The following is a 15,716-nucleotide window of genomic DNA, read 5'->3' as shown; positions in this document are numbered from 1 at the left end:
GGAAATGGGCAAAAAGTGTGGCAGGCAACTGAAAATGGGCAAATATTTTTGTTTGCATATAAATAAGAGCACAGGAAAACGCTTATGGCGCTTAGAGCCAGCATGGATAAGGGATAACGACCAAGTATTGGTTCATTCAATGCAGTCTTCCACCAGCAGGATCTTGTCCTTTGGACCAGCCCGCATTTCGGGCCACCAAAGGGTTATTCACAAAGGACCATAGAATGAATGCAGAACGAATGTAGCACTCATGTGCCACCTCAATCTGTTGTGAATTCGAATTGCAGCTGCGCTTCTGCAGTTTTCAGCTTATATACTTTATACTTTTCAATTGTAAGTATATTATTTGTGAAATGCTGTTTTCTCAGCTTAAATCTAGCCATGTTATGCCTTCGATACCCTTGACACCATAACGCATCAATTTAAATGTGAATAATGCAATCGCATCTGGTGAATGGATTCGTAGAAATAGCACAAGCAATATCGGCGGCAATAAAAATGCGAGTTTCTGTTGCCGCACGTAAACAAATCATTTCGTGTGATACCTGAACGAAAAAATGGCATAACTTTTTTGCATATGCCATGGATGGGTCGGTCATAATAGGAGTGCCGACATCTGTTTAATATGGAACGACATCGAATGATAGAAATACATACTTTCGTAAACACAAACACCGAGTGGAAACGATGTCCCAGCTGTCGCCCTGCTAGGACACACACTCACATCCAGGATATTGCCCAGCTACATGGAGATATGTGTGTGTGTCCTTCGCTTGTTATATGCTAATCCAAACATTGGGCCAACATTTGTGTTTGACAGCTCCAGCCGTTGGGCTTTCCGCTCACCGACGATGAGCCACTGAGCCACTGAGCCACTGACCAGAAGGAAAAGCTGCACGCCATCCAGAACCTGGACAACCAATCTCGGCTGCGTTTCGGATCCGGGTATGATAAATTGTTGCTCTCGCCGGGCTGACATATTTTTCGGGGTCTTAAGCAGGCAGTGAAAACAAAAGCTGCCGAAATGTGTTGGCCTTGAGACGGTCAAAAAGGAAAACTATATACGAGTATGTACTACATAGGAGAGCCGAAGAACGAGGGGAAAGTTTGGACATGGTTGGGCTTATGGGGCATTAATAATGCACAGGCACAGGCAGCGGCACCGGAGAGGAGATGGAGCATAAGGAGGAGGTGTTAGGCGTGACCACAGCCTCGTCCTCTCCTGCCCATTCCCGGTGTCCGGTGCAGGGCAAACTGCCTTGATTTATTCCTTTATAATATTCTTAAAGTGTCCTGCGGGTCGCGCTCATTGTGCCGACACATAAATTGAGGCAAAGCCCGTCCGCCACTGCAGTTGCCATATTTCGGTCCTGTTGGTCCTCCCTGTGGATTAAATTTTTGTTTTATTTCATTTTTCTTGTTTTTGTTTCTGGTCTGCCCCGGAATTTTTGGCTTGCTGCCAGAAGTTCGCTCTGAAAACGCTTGTAATTTCTGTCGCTTTTGCGAGTTTATTAAAAATATAAAAATGCAATGAAATAAAAAGCGCGGAATGTGCACATCAATAACACGAAATGGACTATATAATATCGGTGTCCGTCTGCTGACACTGCACATATAGTGGGTAAACAGTTTGTAGTTCGTTGGCTTGTTGGCTTTCAATTCAAAGTGTTGTAATATTTGTTCTTTGCTGAAGGCTATCGAAGCGAAATTGATATGTTTTGGGTGTTTCAATTATGCCAGCCAGCCCACACTGCCGCGTCCATAAAATATTAATTTGTGCATAATCCCCTCGTGGAAAATGTAGGTTGGCGTTTTAAAATGCAATATACTTTTAGTCTGTCCTGTCGCAGTGACACTTAGCAACCGAAAACGCATCTGCTGCCAGGAGGGAAATGTCGCAGTAAAGCCCGAAAACCGCAGGCAAAAAACCCACCAATGGTTTCCGACTGTCAGCAGAAGCGTTTTTTAAACAGCGGCCGAAAATTGCAAATAAATTCGGCTTACAGCCCGAATCGAACATCGAATCGAACACATAAATAGTGGCCAAAAACGTTTGCTACCAGGACAACAGAACGCGTAGTGATGTGGTTGCCGCTTTCAAAATTGGCCGTGCAAAAAAAAAAAAACACAAAAAAGGGAGTGTGCGTTAAATTTGCTTAAAATGAAGACTAATTGGAATTTCGTGTTGCCAGCACGGCTTCCCCCGCAGTCACATTTGCCAGCCCCCCGGTTTCTCTGCGGCTGGCAAACGTGTTTAGGGGCAATGTCAACTACTTACAGCCCGGCAGCCCCAAATGTGCCTGCTCCTCCGCTCTTCACCATGACGCAATTCACATTTTGAACCCAATAAAGGCGTCAACATTTCCCATTTTGCGTTTGCAGAGCCTGGCTATCCTGCCAAAAAAAGGAAAAAATAGATGATGGGGGCGAGTATCGTCACAAAAGTACACTTTTTCCTTGGCTTCCTCTGTGCCATGGATGTGGCACTGATTATAAATTTTATTTACACAGGCGTCGAGCATCGGGAATTCGCGTTTATGGTCCGTATAACAAAATTGTCTTCAAATTGCGGGGTGGCCAAGACGAGTTACTTATGCAAAGGACAACACCAAATTGTGTGTGCGTTAACTGGGTTTATAGTTACTGGCCTCAGTTCAGTGGCTGGTTGTTAGTGGGAGAGTGTGTCAGAATGGCAGAGGGATGTGTCCTTTGGGAAATAAGGCCGGTGAATTTTATGTCTTCCACTCAGAGGTGCGGAAAGGGAAACAAGCTAAGTTATTTCTTTTCTATTTTTGCATTACAGAAACTTTGGCTTTAACAGTCATTGCATTTTTTGTTTATGTTATTTACAAAATTATTTATATTTATTATAAGCATAATTACTTTTATCAAGCACAGGTCTTGATTGACAAGAACGAATAAGCTAATGAGTGTTATTCGTAGAGTCATGAATAATTGTTTATGAATAGGAATGTTTCGGCTACTTTCCTTCCAGCACGGCTATGCAATCGAAAACTTTGCTCTGCAGCGTGCCATTGTTAACGATCGCCTGATTCTTTTGCAGTTCAAAGAGACTGTGCACATCCCGCTGCTCGAAGGCGGAATCTATGGCTTCGTTAAATAAGCTATCGAAAAGAAAGTTGTGCTACAGTTAAAGGAATGAAGCATTATAAAAGGGGACTCACTTTGCCCGCATATACCAGATGACCCGACGATTGTCCCGACATCTCGGTATATACTTTCGCGCCTCACTTGCATTGTCCTGTTTTAAGCAGACTTCGACAAATGGATCGTAGCCAACAGGGCTCTTTTTACTTTTGGCTAACTTCTCCAACTCCTCCCACTTGTGCTGACTAGAAAGTGTAAGGATTCGCAGCCACCAGAACCGCCGCTCGGGCACTTTGAAATCGCTTCTAATTCGCTCTGCCTCTTTCAGTTCGCCGATCAGCAGCAATTCTTGAATGGTGTCATGTATTGACAATCCATTTAAGCTGACATTGTACTTGGTGCTTAGAGTCTTTTGCAGCTTGATCAATCGGCTGGTATCCGCACAAAGCTCCGCTTCCAAAGTGCAACGGCCCTGGGCATAGGCGTTTCCAATCATCGAAAGATTCGACTCCAGTCCTTCCGTTTCAATGGCATTCTGAAAGTGGTACTCAGCGATTGCCTTTTGGTCGTCCTCGGTGTTGTAAATCCCATAGAGTCCAGCTCTGTTGGATTCCCGCATTATCTTTTTGTAAATGTTTAGCGCCAGTGGATGGTCTCTGATGGTCATCTAGAATTGATAATCGTTAAACACAATCATTGCAAGATTTCGCAAAATTCTTACGTGCAAGTTGGACAGCATCATGTGCAATTTCATCTCCAAGAGCACTTGGGTGATCAACTCTGTATCGCCGGACTGTGTGGCACTGCCCACCGCTCGATTAAACTTGCGCATCTTCAGAAGTAGAGGCACGTGAAGCCAAGCACGAGACTCAAGTTCTAGCAACTTGATGGCCAGGTCATCACGTCCAGCCTGATGCGCCTTTGACGCAATATTGCAGAACGAAATTCCCTCGACCGACGGGTTCTTGAACTTTTCAGTTATCTTACGCGCAACTTCAGTATCATCTTAAAATATTAAATTCGTAGTCCATCAGTTGTAAGGATTAAGGGACAAGCACTTACTAGGATCATTCATCACTTTATGGTATGCCCAGTGTTCCAAGATCCAGGATTCGGGCAGGTTCAAATGCTTGGCCACTTGTATTGCAATGGCATAGTGTTTGCGGAATACCAAACGACTGAGTATCACCTCGGTATTAAGATGCGAGAACCTGAAATAAAAGTTCTGATAGGACCAATCAATAAAATCAGTTGAATAGATGCTTACTGTTTGAAGGTGATGGGCATGGCAATTCGCTCATGCCGCAATGTGTTAAGAACCCTCAGTATTCGCATAATACGAATATATTCATCGGGATTGTGGTTACGAATAAAGCCTTTGCCATAGTAGGCCGTCTAAAAAGAAATGGAGTGGTTATAAATAATATATAAATATAGGAAATCCATTACTATCCTACCCTAAGCAAGCTCTTTTGAGTTTCCGGACAAAACTCATATGAAGCCGCCTCAATACATTCGGCCACTGCCAGATCGATCTTTTCCCGACACATGCTGAGATACTCATCCGACTTGTAGGATCGCTCCTCAAATTTTTTCTGAGCCTCGAAGAGATAACTAGCCGGTTCCTGACTGTTCACTGCAAATATGTTCTCAACGCATTTGGGCAGGCGCTGTATCATCTCATGTGAACTTTGAGTGATGATGCGAACGCCATCCATTTCAGCCACAAGGAACATCACCGGATCGTAGGGAAAGTCACTGCGATCAGCGTTGCGATTTACTATTAAGAGGTAAGATGGATATGAAATGACCACCGCATCCGCCTCGCTGTTGTCCGCATTCATAATCCACTCCATTTGCAGGGGCATATCTTTACGTCCGGTGTCGAATTCACAATACTTTTGCCGCATATCTACGCTGCCCAGCCAAAGAAGACCGGTATTGGTGTAGAGGGCCAAGTGTTGATGGTTGTACGAGACAGATATCTTAATGATTCGCTCGTGCGGCTTCTCAAAGAGATTGGCGGTAATAGTTCCCACAGTTTCGCCTGGAAACAGTTTAATGACCTCTCGATCCCTTCCCAGCAGACAGTAGCTGTTGCGTCCCTCGGTTACAATCTCCCAGCAGGAACAGTTCATGCTGGAATCTGTTGAGCAATAACATTATAGCCGTTTGAGATTCAAATGAATAATTATTTTCTTACTGGGTATATCCGGCAGCTTTCTTTCAGTCTTGCTGCTGTTCTGTTTGAGGAAAACCCGACCGGATGTGGTCATTACAGCTACTCCTGTGCCAGCTGAGGACTGAAACACCTTGGCCTCCACAATTTTTGTGACACTGGCCTCATTGCCGATGCTGTAAGACTCCTTTTCCCGACCAAACATATCGTACACAAAGACAGTGGCGTTCTCCTGGATGCAGATAAGCTCCTCCATGTCTGACCAGCCCATCGCAATTAGTTTGCCATGGTTCCACTGCGAGGATTTAAATCATTTAGATGATATTTCTTATTTTCTGAGAACTCACCAATATGTGACCCATTTCTCTGCCGGTAGTGTCAAAGATGCGAATCATGGGTCTGGCGGTACCCTTAACCGGCACCAATTTGGTGGGATCACGAGTTACCGCCAGTGGTCCACCGTAGGGAGCCACTTCCACCCACATATACTCCAAGTCCAGGTCCAGCGGCCAATCGGGCGTAGCCAGTTCCACTTTTCTATGAATGCGATTAATGGGCGTATCCTTCAATTGGTTTTTATGGAGCGGTTGGATTGGGGATTACCCACCTGTAGTAGTCCGGTCGCACCTTGAACCACTCTCCCGTATTGTACATGATAGGCATGTTGTCCAAGTACCTAGTTTCTTATTTAAAACGAAAAAATCATTTGCCTAATCCGCTTGCATTTCTCATCCACAGTTTGCAGCGCAACAGCTGATTATTCAGGGTTGTCACTCAACAGCAAATTTGCAAGCCATCGATATTTCTTGTTATCGAGGTTTTTTTAATCATAACATCTTATTTTAATTTTAAGACAAATTAAATTTTTATCGCAAAAAATCAAAAATATATTCGACGATATGCTAAACTGTTTTAAATTAAATGCATAAATATATGAAACATAAAAATAACTCATGTTGTATGTAGTACTTTGAAAGTTGCAGTAAACAAAACAAGTATAAATAAAATATTTTTGAATGTAAAAAAGAGTAAATAACATAATATTAAATTATAATACAGTAATATGCTTAATAGTAACTAAGCATAACGATTACCATCAACAAGATCGAAAAACAATCGATGGTGTAATCGATGGTTGGGACACTAATAAGCGCCTCATTTCACATGTGAAGGGCAGTGAAATCACTGGCCAGTATTAAATTATCTGTTAAATACTTAAAACTTAGACTGACGAAATGGCGGACACCAAGGAGACGATCGCGGAGGGCGTGGAGGCGTTGACACTGAATGGAAAACAGGACGCAGAGCCGGTGGAAACGGGCACGGATGCCCAAGCACAGGAGGGAGCCACTGCACCCACTGAGGATGTTGTGGATCCGTGGAATGTGGCCAGCAGCAATGACGCTGGTGTCGACTATGATAAGCTGATAAGTAAGAAGACCCTTCACAACTGATAAATCAGTTATTTAACTAATTGTAATCTCTTCATGTTGACACGTTGCAGAACGTTTTGGCTCCAGCAAAATCGATGAGGAGCTTATCGCACGTTTCGAGAAAATCACGGGGAAGCCCGCCCATCACTTCATCAGAAGGGGCATGTTCTTCTCGCACCGGGATTTGCATACGATTCTCACACTGCGCGAACAGGGCAAACCCTTCTATTTGTACACGGGTCGTGGTCCCAGCTCCGGATCACTGCACGTAGGCCACCTGGTGCCCTTCATCATGACCAAGTGGCTGCAAGAGACCTTCGATGTGCCGCTGGTTATTCAATTGACAGATGACGAGAAGACCTTGTGGAAGGATCTGAAAGTTGAGGATGCCATTAAGCTTGGACGTGAAAACGCCAAGGATATTGTGGCCATGGGATTCGATGTCAATAAGACATTCATTTTCAACAACTTGGAATTCGTTGGGTGAGGAAATTAAATTGCGTTTTACCTGTACAATGCCTCACATTAATATATATACGTTGCTTACAGAAAATGTCCTGCCATGTACCAGAACATCATTCGCATCCAGAAGTGCGTTACCTTCAACCAGGTGAAGGGCATCTTTGGCTTCGGGGACTCGGACATCATTGGCAAGATTGGCTTTCCGGCCGCCCAAGCAGCTCCCGCCATTTCCAGCACCTTTCCCTTCATCTTCGGCAACAAGAAGGTGCACTGCCTCATCCCGTGCGCCATCGATCAGGATCCATATTTCCGCATGACCCGCGATGTGGCTCCACGTCTTGGATATCCCAAATGCGCGCTCATTCATTCAACCTTCTTCCCGGCGCTGCAGGGCGCCAAAACGAAGATGTCGGCTAGCGACCAGAACTCGGCTGTTTACATGACGGACACGCCCAAGCAGATTAAGAACAAGATTAACAAGTACGCCTTCTCCGGAGGACGCGTAACTGTTGAAGAGCATCGTAGGCTAGGAGGAGTGCCGGAGGTTGATGTCTCCTATCAGCTGCTGAAGTTCTTCCTGGAGGACGATGCCAAGTTGGAGGAGGTGAGAGTGGCTTACAGCAAAGGCGAAATGCTTACGGGCGAGATCAAGAAGCTGGCAGTCGAGGTAAGTGCTGTAATGCTGCAATCATCTCAAAAACATGTACTTAATGTGTTTAAATTAACTACTCAGACGCTCACACCCATTGTGGAACAGCATCAGGCAGCCCGCAAGCTGGTTACGGACGAAGTGCTGGACAAGTACTTCGAACTGCGACCCCTTCAGTTCGGAAGTTAGAACGCCAAGAGGGTTAAGGTACCTGCATTTGCTTGACATCGATTCTTACTACCAGCTTATATAAAGTTAGCTTAAATCGAACTAAGCGAAATTAGTTCAGTACCGAACCGACTAAGGCACTCCTATGTAAATACCTATACAGAATTGATCTATGCCTTGGCTTTGAGTCCGGATGGCGCCCACTTAATGCATCGTTGTACTCGCTATTTATTTTATTTTTTACACAGCGTGTTTATTTTTATAAAGCAGAAAACAATAAACGGCTTCGATTTGCAATTACCACCACAGTGACCCACATTTGGGAAGTTGTTAACAGGTCTGTACATTTTCCTGGAAACACGAAACTTTCAGCCAAGGAGAGAAACGAAGCGACTCCATAGGTTTCTCTACGTAGAACTATACTCTGCTCATATTCATTTCCGATTCCGGGCAAAGGTGCCTCTCTGGTAAGCCAGCTAGCAAAATAACTCTCGACTTCGCAAAAATGTAAGTAATTTTCGCACTTCTAGTTGTTTGTGTGGGTTTTTCTGGTAATCCGAGAACTTGCACATGAATTGAATTTCGCGGGCTCTTAGTAGTTGCATCTATTTGGAAAGGGCACTACCTCTTGTTTTTCCTTTGCGGTTTATATTATTGGGAATTCTGAACTTTCGGAAGAAAATGCTTGAATATATCAAAAAAAAAATTTAATAATGAACTCTTAATAAAACAAAAACATATTACGAACAAATTTGTTATTTATAAAAGAAAAAATGTTGGTATCTATTAAACTGATTATTTGAAATTCGACTTTAACGCAAAATGAAATTCTAATTTACAACATTAAACAAATAAAACGTATAACTAAAATTTGTAGAACAAAGAGAATTATACAAATCATAAAAATACGTATTGAATATATTATATATCAAACCTATATTCGCTTTTTAATAGGATTTTAAGAGCACTTAGTTGGCGATCACTGTTTTTCATTGACTAGAGGGCAACCGAATTAGTTTAAAAATTAGAATTGGGCGAACTACAGAGGTAGATTGCGCAGGTTTTATTTTCTTACCTTCATATAGACGAACCTATATTCATAACTGGGTATATGGATATGTGTATTTTTTTTAATTAAGCAAAAACACTTGTGTTTACATGCGTCGAAAATACACTCTTACACATGGGCTGAGCTCCAGTGTGGGTGCTTGTACATAGCGATCAAAAAGAAAAACTCAAACTGAAGTTGTGGCGACGATCGTCGATCGCTGATCCCAAAAGTGGGATCCGACATAAGTCGGACGCAACTCCAGCCTGCCACACGCGCCTCGATCTCCATCAGCGGCCGTCGGAGTCGGATCGATCGCACAATAGCAAAGAAATTAAGCCGCTTTGTTTGCCCAGCGATAGCTGGGACAAAAGGATCCTCGACGACAAGTTGGTCTCCTATAGATCACCTGTTGACACACGTACAAAGCGGTGGCCCCTTAAACTAGACGAGATGCGGCTCGCATCAACCCCGGATGAGTAGTCACGTCTCGAATCGATGGATCGATCGATGGTGAGCCATTCATCACGACTGGCAGGCTCTCTAATGCACTAAAAGTAAGCAAAACAGAAAAGTACGAGTAAAAAAGAACCACCCGAGTCCAGGTAAACCTGCTGCAGTCCGGCAAGAACGCTTGATCGGTCATTCGAAAAGCGGCTTAAGCGATGACGGATCAACTGCTGAGCTCCACGGCCGGCGCACCGGGTGATCCACCGCCAGTTCTGGTACCCGTGCCAGCCTCCACGGGTGGACCCTATTTGAGCGGTGGTTCCGAGGGCGAGACCGAGTCAGCGGAACAGCCCGTTCTTCTCGAACTGGGTGCTCCGCAATCGACCAGTTGTCCGGCAGTTAGTCTCAACTATACCCTAACCGCGGATGGTGCCGGCTTGCTGGCATATGCGCCATCTCATCCGCCGCACAGCTATTCACCCACCCTGATGGGTGGCTACGAGAAGGAAGCACACAATATGGGTTTGTTGCCAACCACTTATAGCGTGATACCTCAGCCGGTGTCGATGTGGCATGCTGGGCAGATGGCCTCCGGATCGCCAGTGGGCCTGGAGTGCAACAAACCCAGTGAGCTGGTGCCTCCACCCATGTATATGAGCTATGGCGGCGGTAGTATTGCCAATAGCACAGAGGTGGACATTGCCAAGGAACATAATCCTGCCTGGCGGGAGAAGGCGCTGCAAATGGAGAAGGACTACAGACGCACCGCCTGCGATCGGGAACGAACCAGAATGCGGGACATGAACCGAGCCTTTGATTTACTGCGCTCCAAGCTGCCCATATCCAAGCCCAATGGAAAGAAGTACTCCAAAATCGAGAGCCTGAGGTAAGTGGAAGCATCCACCTATGGCTAAATAACATATTCATCTATTTGCTTCTCCAGGATTGCCATCAACTACATCAATCACCTGCAGGCCATGCTGCGGGAGAGCTCCGTGGGTCAAAATGGCAGTGGGTGCTGTGCCTGGAGCGGCGGCAGTAGTTCACCTTATGATAATGGCAACGATCATTGGGGCGCGTAATTTGAATTTACAAATATCTGAGGGAATTCAATTAAATATTCAACTAAAAACTTGTTAGGTTTTATGCGCAGTTTGCCAAAGTCATTCCATGACCCTTTAATAATTTATGGTCATTAGAAATTCGCTCAATTTTGCGACTTTAAAACAGAAAAAAAAGAAATAGCTTTAATTTTGTATTATTCCTACATGTTAACCTTTTTATAAGTGCAATAATTGAATAAATTATCAAGAATAACACGTATGATTTTCATTATTGTTTGCCCCAAAAACTAGATTACAAAACCATCGAGAACTTTGTCTTTTTAGGCTATATATATTTAACTTTACTTTTTAACACTTCACATTTTGATAATTTACATATGATGAATCGTTTGAAGAACTGACTGACTTGGCGAGTATGTTGTGCATATTCGTATATATATAAACCTAAAAAGTACAACAAAACAGGAAAATGTAACAAATTTGCTATGGAATTGTTGCTCAGCCGCAACTGCATCGAAAACTGATAAGTTTGTTAATACTTATTTATAGATAATAAAACCAACTACTGCGACAGCTGTCCGCACACACACAAGCACACAATTTATCCGCTGCTGGATTGAAGTAGAAGTTGGCCAATTTCAACTTAAAAGGGGGACGAAATAACAAAGCGTAATGCAAGCTCCTCCTGCTCCTCTCGCTTCTAAACTCCTCATGCGCTTAGTTGTCCTTCTTGATGCGGGTGGAGGTCATGCGGTAGATGATGGAGTCCCTGCCGGGATCCATGGCAGCGATGGCATAGCAAATGGCCAGCAGCGACAGTCCGAAGATGACCATGAACCACAGGATGATGTTGAAGATCACCGGGTAATCGCTGCCGTAGTACACAGCCAGGTTGAAGGGGTTGGTGGCAGCAGCGTCAATAGTGTCACGCTTGGAACGCGATGCTGTCACGTCCTTCTCCGTGGTCTGCACAAACAGCACCGAGTCGCTGGATTTCTGGGAAGCAGCAAGCAGACGGCTGATAGCGGCCGACAGCAATTTGTTGGCCTCCTCCACGGCCACGGACTTCTCGCCATGAGCCTTGGCCACTCCATCGACCGAAACGCGCAACAACAGGACATTCGAGGGCTTAGACATCTCAGCCAGATGATCGGCGGCACTGTTGATGAATCCAACCTCCTGCAGGAACTGCTTGTCAGCGGTGTGCAGAGAGGGATTCAGGTGCTTGGTGGGCTTGGCGGCTGGGGTCTCGAAATCACCGAAGCAGGACTTCCAGGCTTGAACCTATAAAAAAATGCGTTTAATTAAAGGTATCTTCATCAAATGCATAAGGGGGAAAGCATTGTGTAACTATTCAACATATTGAAGATTAACTTTTTATAACTGTATCAGACAAGAAAAATTAACTTTTTAAATACAAATTTTGAGATCATGTGCTATGCCCCTTAGAGCGGTTTGGCAAATTAGTTTGAATGGCTTCTATTATGAGTTTTCCCATTTAAGACACCACTTACGCCATCATCGAACTGCTCAAAGTTAATATCGCAGACGGGCTCGTTGGCTGCCTCCAGTTCGGCGGCCAGGGCGTTCAGAGAGGCGTCCGTTCCGGAACCCGTCAGCTCGTAAGTTTTGACGTTGCCGGCGGTGGTCACGTGACCAGTGCCCTGGACATGCACCACAATGACGGCCTTGGCCAGGTTGAAGGGATCGTTGATGGTCAGGCCGTTCCAGTTGGTGTCGCCGCTGACGGCATTGCCCAGAGAAGCGTAGAGGACATCACCCACGTAGTGGCTTTCCAGTGCATCGTTGCCCTTGAAACTGATTGCCTTGGGGCGGTTCAGCACGGTGAATTCGCCAGAGGCATTGACTGAGGACGAAATAGATCATAAGTATTGTAAAATATACCATGTTCGTTTCTTTGTCGAAAACTCTGCGCATGCATGTGGGGAGCTCTTTGGAGTCTCGAGTTCTGGGTGTCACAACCCCCAAAACGGGAATCGATGTGTATAGAATATCCACTTTGTAGCCGCTTTCCACTTGCTGCACAGGAGTTTCACTTGCTTATTGGTGGCAGATCTACTTACTGGCTGCTATAAACAGCGAGAAAATCACCAAAACCCTCAACATTTTCAGTTTTCCGCTGGACTTTTAATCATATGACGAACGACTGCAAAGAAAAACCTTTTCGCCTCCCCGATATCACCGTGACTATCATGTGATGAGCAGGGTTGCTGCGGACAGTTATCGAATGGGTTATCTGTAGGGTTATCGAGGAATCGAAACAATCGATTACACACTGGTATTTCTAGTTTTGAAATGTATTATGTATTTTTATCTTATCAATATTTGTGAATCTAATTAGACAAAAATGTTCAACTTAAGCAAAGCATAAACGATTACTTTATAGAAAGATTTAGTAGTCAGGCTTAAAATAATGTATTTTGTATTCACCTTTACAAACTTGAATGTAATAAATCTATCCTAAATTTAAAACACTTTTAACAAACACTAAGCACTGGGACCCCCTTGCAGAAATTTAAAAAAGTTATTTATAACTAATGCATTTTAATCGCGTAGGGCGTCGATTTCCAGTCGAAGTTTTTGTATCTTAAGCAAAGTCAGCGTGCGCTCCACTTTCAGATTGTCCGTTTCCGTTTTGAGGAACTTGGTCTTACTCTGGAACTGACTGATCTCTGCTCGCGCCTTCTCCGCTCGCAATGCAGCTAAACCACTTCTGGGCCTGGCCTCGATGATCGTCGCCGATCCGTTGGCCAAGTCATCCACGTTATGCTGCAATATGTAATGCTGCACGATAAGCGTTAAGATGTCAATACTTTAAAAATTGAGAATAGTTACTTCTTTGCTTTCGTCCAGGTATTCAGCATATTCGGGATTCTTAATCTCGACATTGGAAATTTCAAATTCAATATTTTGCTCTCCAGACTCTTCAGTTTTGGTCAGTTTCCTTTTGCGTATCTCTCTTTTCGCTCTGGGCTGCTCTTTGGGGGTCTCAGCCTCGTCAGCATCGTCCAAAATTTGTTGTATCTGGAATGGAAAATAAATGTAACGTAAGTACTTCATGTCTATTTTCCCATTTTTCATCTCTGTACCTTAACAATGATCTCCTTGCCTTCGTTGGCATTGCCCAAGCTGCCGTCATCGTCGCCCGAATACTTCTGGATCTGCACAATAAAGATTTTTTAGAGTGTAAACATTGGTGTTCTTTTTTGATTTACACATGTAGAAGATATGGGTTAGTAATTTAAGAAGTCAAATCTTAGACACTATAGTTTGGAGAAACTTCGAGCGGAATGTGTGTCAAATTACTTGGGGTTGACACTATAATGTGGAAATTATCTTTCAGATTTATTTTTAAGTGTATTAGTTTGCAGGAATCCTCTGCCATACATATACATGCTATATATCCGCATACGCAGTGTCGAATTACCTTTATCCTGGGGGACTCGTCCTGATCTTTCTCGTCAGCAGAGGTGTACATTACAGCACTTCTACCTCGCCGGGCATCGCAGGTTTGCCTACAATTTAATAAGAATTACTCGACGTATGTAAACATAATGCTAGTGTATGTTTTAATGGTTACCTGTGTAACGATAGGCGGGATAGCGCTGTATTTTGTAGTACTTTTTCGCAAAAGTGACAGGTGGCCGAGTATTTGCCATTCTCCAAATTGGCGGTAAATCCGTGGGTTCTGTAAAAATCTTCAGACTTTTTTCTGGGCATTTTATAATGCAATAATCGTAATAAATTCCAATGTACTATACACGATGCAAATAAAAATGGCTTCTCTACAGATGGAGGTAAAATCCACGCTTGCATCGGATAGACATGTATCGATATATCGATAGAACAATTTTGAGTTGATCAGTTCGACGCGAATATTTTATTCAAAACGATATTTAATTGAAAAGGAAATAATTTGAACATTTTGGATTCTACAATATATATGAATATCTGTAAAATATATATTACGGGCGGAGTATTTAACTTTTCAATAAGTTTCGCTGATTTATTTTACTGTCTTTTACCTATTATATATTAGTAATTAAGAATCGCATTTAAAATATTGTCTTTTTTTTAATGCTACGCACAAAAATTAAAATTTGTTGCGCAAATATTTAATCCCTAGGTATGATAAATTAATTACTTAGCTTCACTACAATAATTTCATCTTATTTTTGTACGTGAAACAAAAAAAATCATAAAACTATTATTTTTAAAAATCCGGTTTCGATGAATAGAACCATTTTAGCCAGACGAAGTCTTACGCTACAATTCAGTCATTTCACAGATTATTAAAACTAATTAAAATAATGCATTTTCAAATACCAGCGACCATCGATAGAAGTCGATTGTATGTCATCGATACATCGTTTGACTTTACAGCAGCAACACTTCCACGTAATTTAACACAACACTGTATGTAAAAATGTCGCAAACAAAAAAGGCCAAGCGACCCTCGGGTTTTTCAAAGGATGCAACTTGGAAGAAACTTGGCTTTCTGCCGGCATTCAAGGAGGGCAAGGATGGGGAGCCCAAGAAGTACCGGGCGCTGTGCACCCATTGTCGGAAATGCCAGTCGAACACCAGCATAGACCGACTGATTCTCCATAGGTCCGTATTATAATTTTTCCCGCTCATTTGCAAGTACAGTCCGTAATATGTATGTATGTGGCCACAGGAAATCGTGTCCCAAGTTCCGGGAAGACCTCACCGCAGAGTTTGGTATTAAGATGGAAACTACGGACGCCACTCCGGCGGAACAGAGCTCTTCTGGCTCCACAATTGACTTCGCATCAAATGCTCTACTGGACAAACTAATCGATGAGGATGACAGCAGTGCACGCAATCAGGAATCCAACTTGGTGAGCTACTTGACCGATTTGGACCAACTGGTGATGCCATCATCCGACGCCCATCGACTGCAGAAGGATCTGATCAAGGCGGAAACGGAGTACCTCGTGGTCAAATCCGAGTACTTCACAAAGATGAACGAAATCTCCGAACTAAAACGCACCGCCACCTTGTTGGAGGCAAAAAAGACACAGCTGGAGATCGCCAAACTTCGCGCCGAGTGCGAGTAGCCTTAGTTTTTTAAGTATAATACATTTAAAATTTCATCAAAATATATAAATTC

At 43.6% G+C, this 15,716-nt stretch overlaps 6 protein-coding genes across 7 annotated transcripts; 3 read left to right on the top strand and 3 right to left on the bottom strand.

Moving 5' to 3' along the window:
- Positions 1–2,844: 2,844 nt before the first annotated feature.
- On the bottom strand, positions 2,845–6,087 carry LOC6552254 (vacuolar protein sorting-associated protein 16 homolog). The gene is made up of 9 exons (XM_001980813.3): positions 5,895–6,087; positions 5,635–5,824; positions 5,312–5,582; positions 4,566–5,254; positions 4,376–4,503; positions 4,171–4,319; positions 3,830–4,113; positions 3,186–3,775; positions 2,845–3,125 (listed from the first exon to the last, which is right to left on the bottom strand). Exons 1-9 carry the CDS (start codon positions 5,948–5,950, stop codon positions 2,981–2,983), a joined length of 2,502 nt encoding a protein of 833 aa, XP_001980849.1. The 5' UTR covers positions 5,951–6,087; the 3' UTR covers positions 2,845–2,980.
- Positions 6,088–6,396: 309 nt separating this feature from the next.
- On the top strand, positions 6,397–8,307 carry LOC6552495 (tryptophan--tRNA ligase, cytoplasmic). The gene is made up of 4 exons (XM_001980814.3): positions 6,397–6,718; positions 6,792–7,203; positions 7,270–7,849; positions 7,916–8,307. Exons 1-4 carry the CDS (start codon positions 6,523–6,525, stop codon positions 8,018–8,020), a joined length of 1,293 nt encoding a protein of 430 aa, XP_001980850.1. The 5' UTR covers positions 6,397–6,522; the 3' UTR covers positions 8,021–8,307.
- Positions 8,308–9,042: 735 nt separating this feature from the next.
- LOC6552496 lies at positions 9,043–10,814 on the top strand. Its single transcript, XM_001980815.3, has 2 exons — positions 9,043–10,383; positions 10,441–10,814. The coding sequence occupies exons 1-2, from the start codon at positions 9,713–9,715 to the stop codon at positions 10,577–10,579; spliced, it is 810 nt and encodes a 269-aa protein (XP_001980851.1). The 5' UTR covers positions 9,043–9,712; the 3' UTR covers positions 10,580–10,814.
- A 57-nt stretch (positions 10,815–10,871) lies between these two features.
- On the bottom strand, positions 10,872–12,808 carry LOC6552497 (renin receptor). Its single transcript, XM_001980816.3, has 3 exons — positions 12,646–12,808; positions 12,076–12,428; positions 10,872–11,845 (listed from the first exon to the last, which is right to left on the bottom strand). Exons 1-3 carry the CDS (start codon positions 12,686–12,688, stop codon positions 11,279–11,281), a joined length of 963 nt encoding a protein of 320 aa, XP_001980852.1. The 5' UTR covers positions 12,689–12,808; the 3' UTR covers positions 10,872–11,278.
- Positions 12,809–12,981: 173 nt separating this feature from the next.
- Positions 12,982–14,422, bottom strand: LOC6552498. Of its 2 annotated transcripts, none has more exons than XM_001980817.3 (5): positions 14,163–14,422; positions 14,010–14,097; positions 13,672–13,743; positions 13,418–13,606; positions 12,982–13,366 (listed from the first exon to the last, which is right to left on the bottom strand). In XM_001980817.3, the coding sequence occupies exons 1-5, from the start codon at positions 14,396–14,398 to the stop codon at positions 13,127–13,129; spliced, it is 825 nt and encodes a 274-aa protein (XP_001980853.2). In that variant the 5' UTR covers positions 14,399–14,422; the 3' UTR covers positions 12,982–13,126. The 2 variants fall into 2 exon arrangements, with proteins under 2 accessions (XP_001980853.2, XP_026831836.1); XM_026976035.1 differs by having other exon boundaries at positions 12,982–13,351.
- Positions 14,423–14,925: 503 nt separating this feature from the next.
- Positions 14,926–15,713, top strand: LOC6552499. The gene is made up of 2 exons (XM_001980818.3): positions 14,926–15,193; positions 15,261–15,713. The coding sequence occupies exons 1-2, from the start codon at positions 15,009–15,011 to the stop codon at positions 15,661–15,663; spliced, it is 588 nt and encodes a 195-aa protein (XP_001980854.1). The 5' UTR covers positions 14,926–15,008; the 3' UTR covers positions 15,664–15,713.
- Positions 15,714–15,716: the final 3 nt, after the last annotated feature.

This window comes from Drosophila erecta, unplaced genomic scaffold (genome assembly GCF_003286155.1).
Source record: "Drosophila erecta strain 14021-0224.00,06,07 unplaced genomic scaffold, DereRS2 tig00000000-arrow-pilon, whole genome shotgun sequence".
In the NCBI taxonomy this organism is placed as follows: Eukaryota; Metazoa; Arthropoda; class Insecta; order Diptera; family Drosophilidae; genus Drosophila; species Drosophila erecta.
Note: the sequence above shows the minus strand (reverse complement) of the source record. Positions and strands in the feature narration are given on the sequence as shown.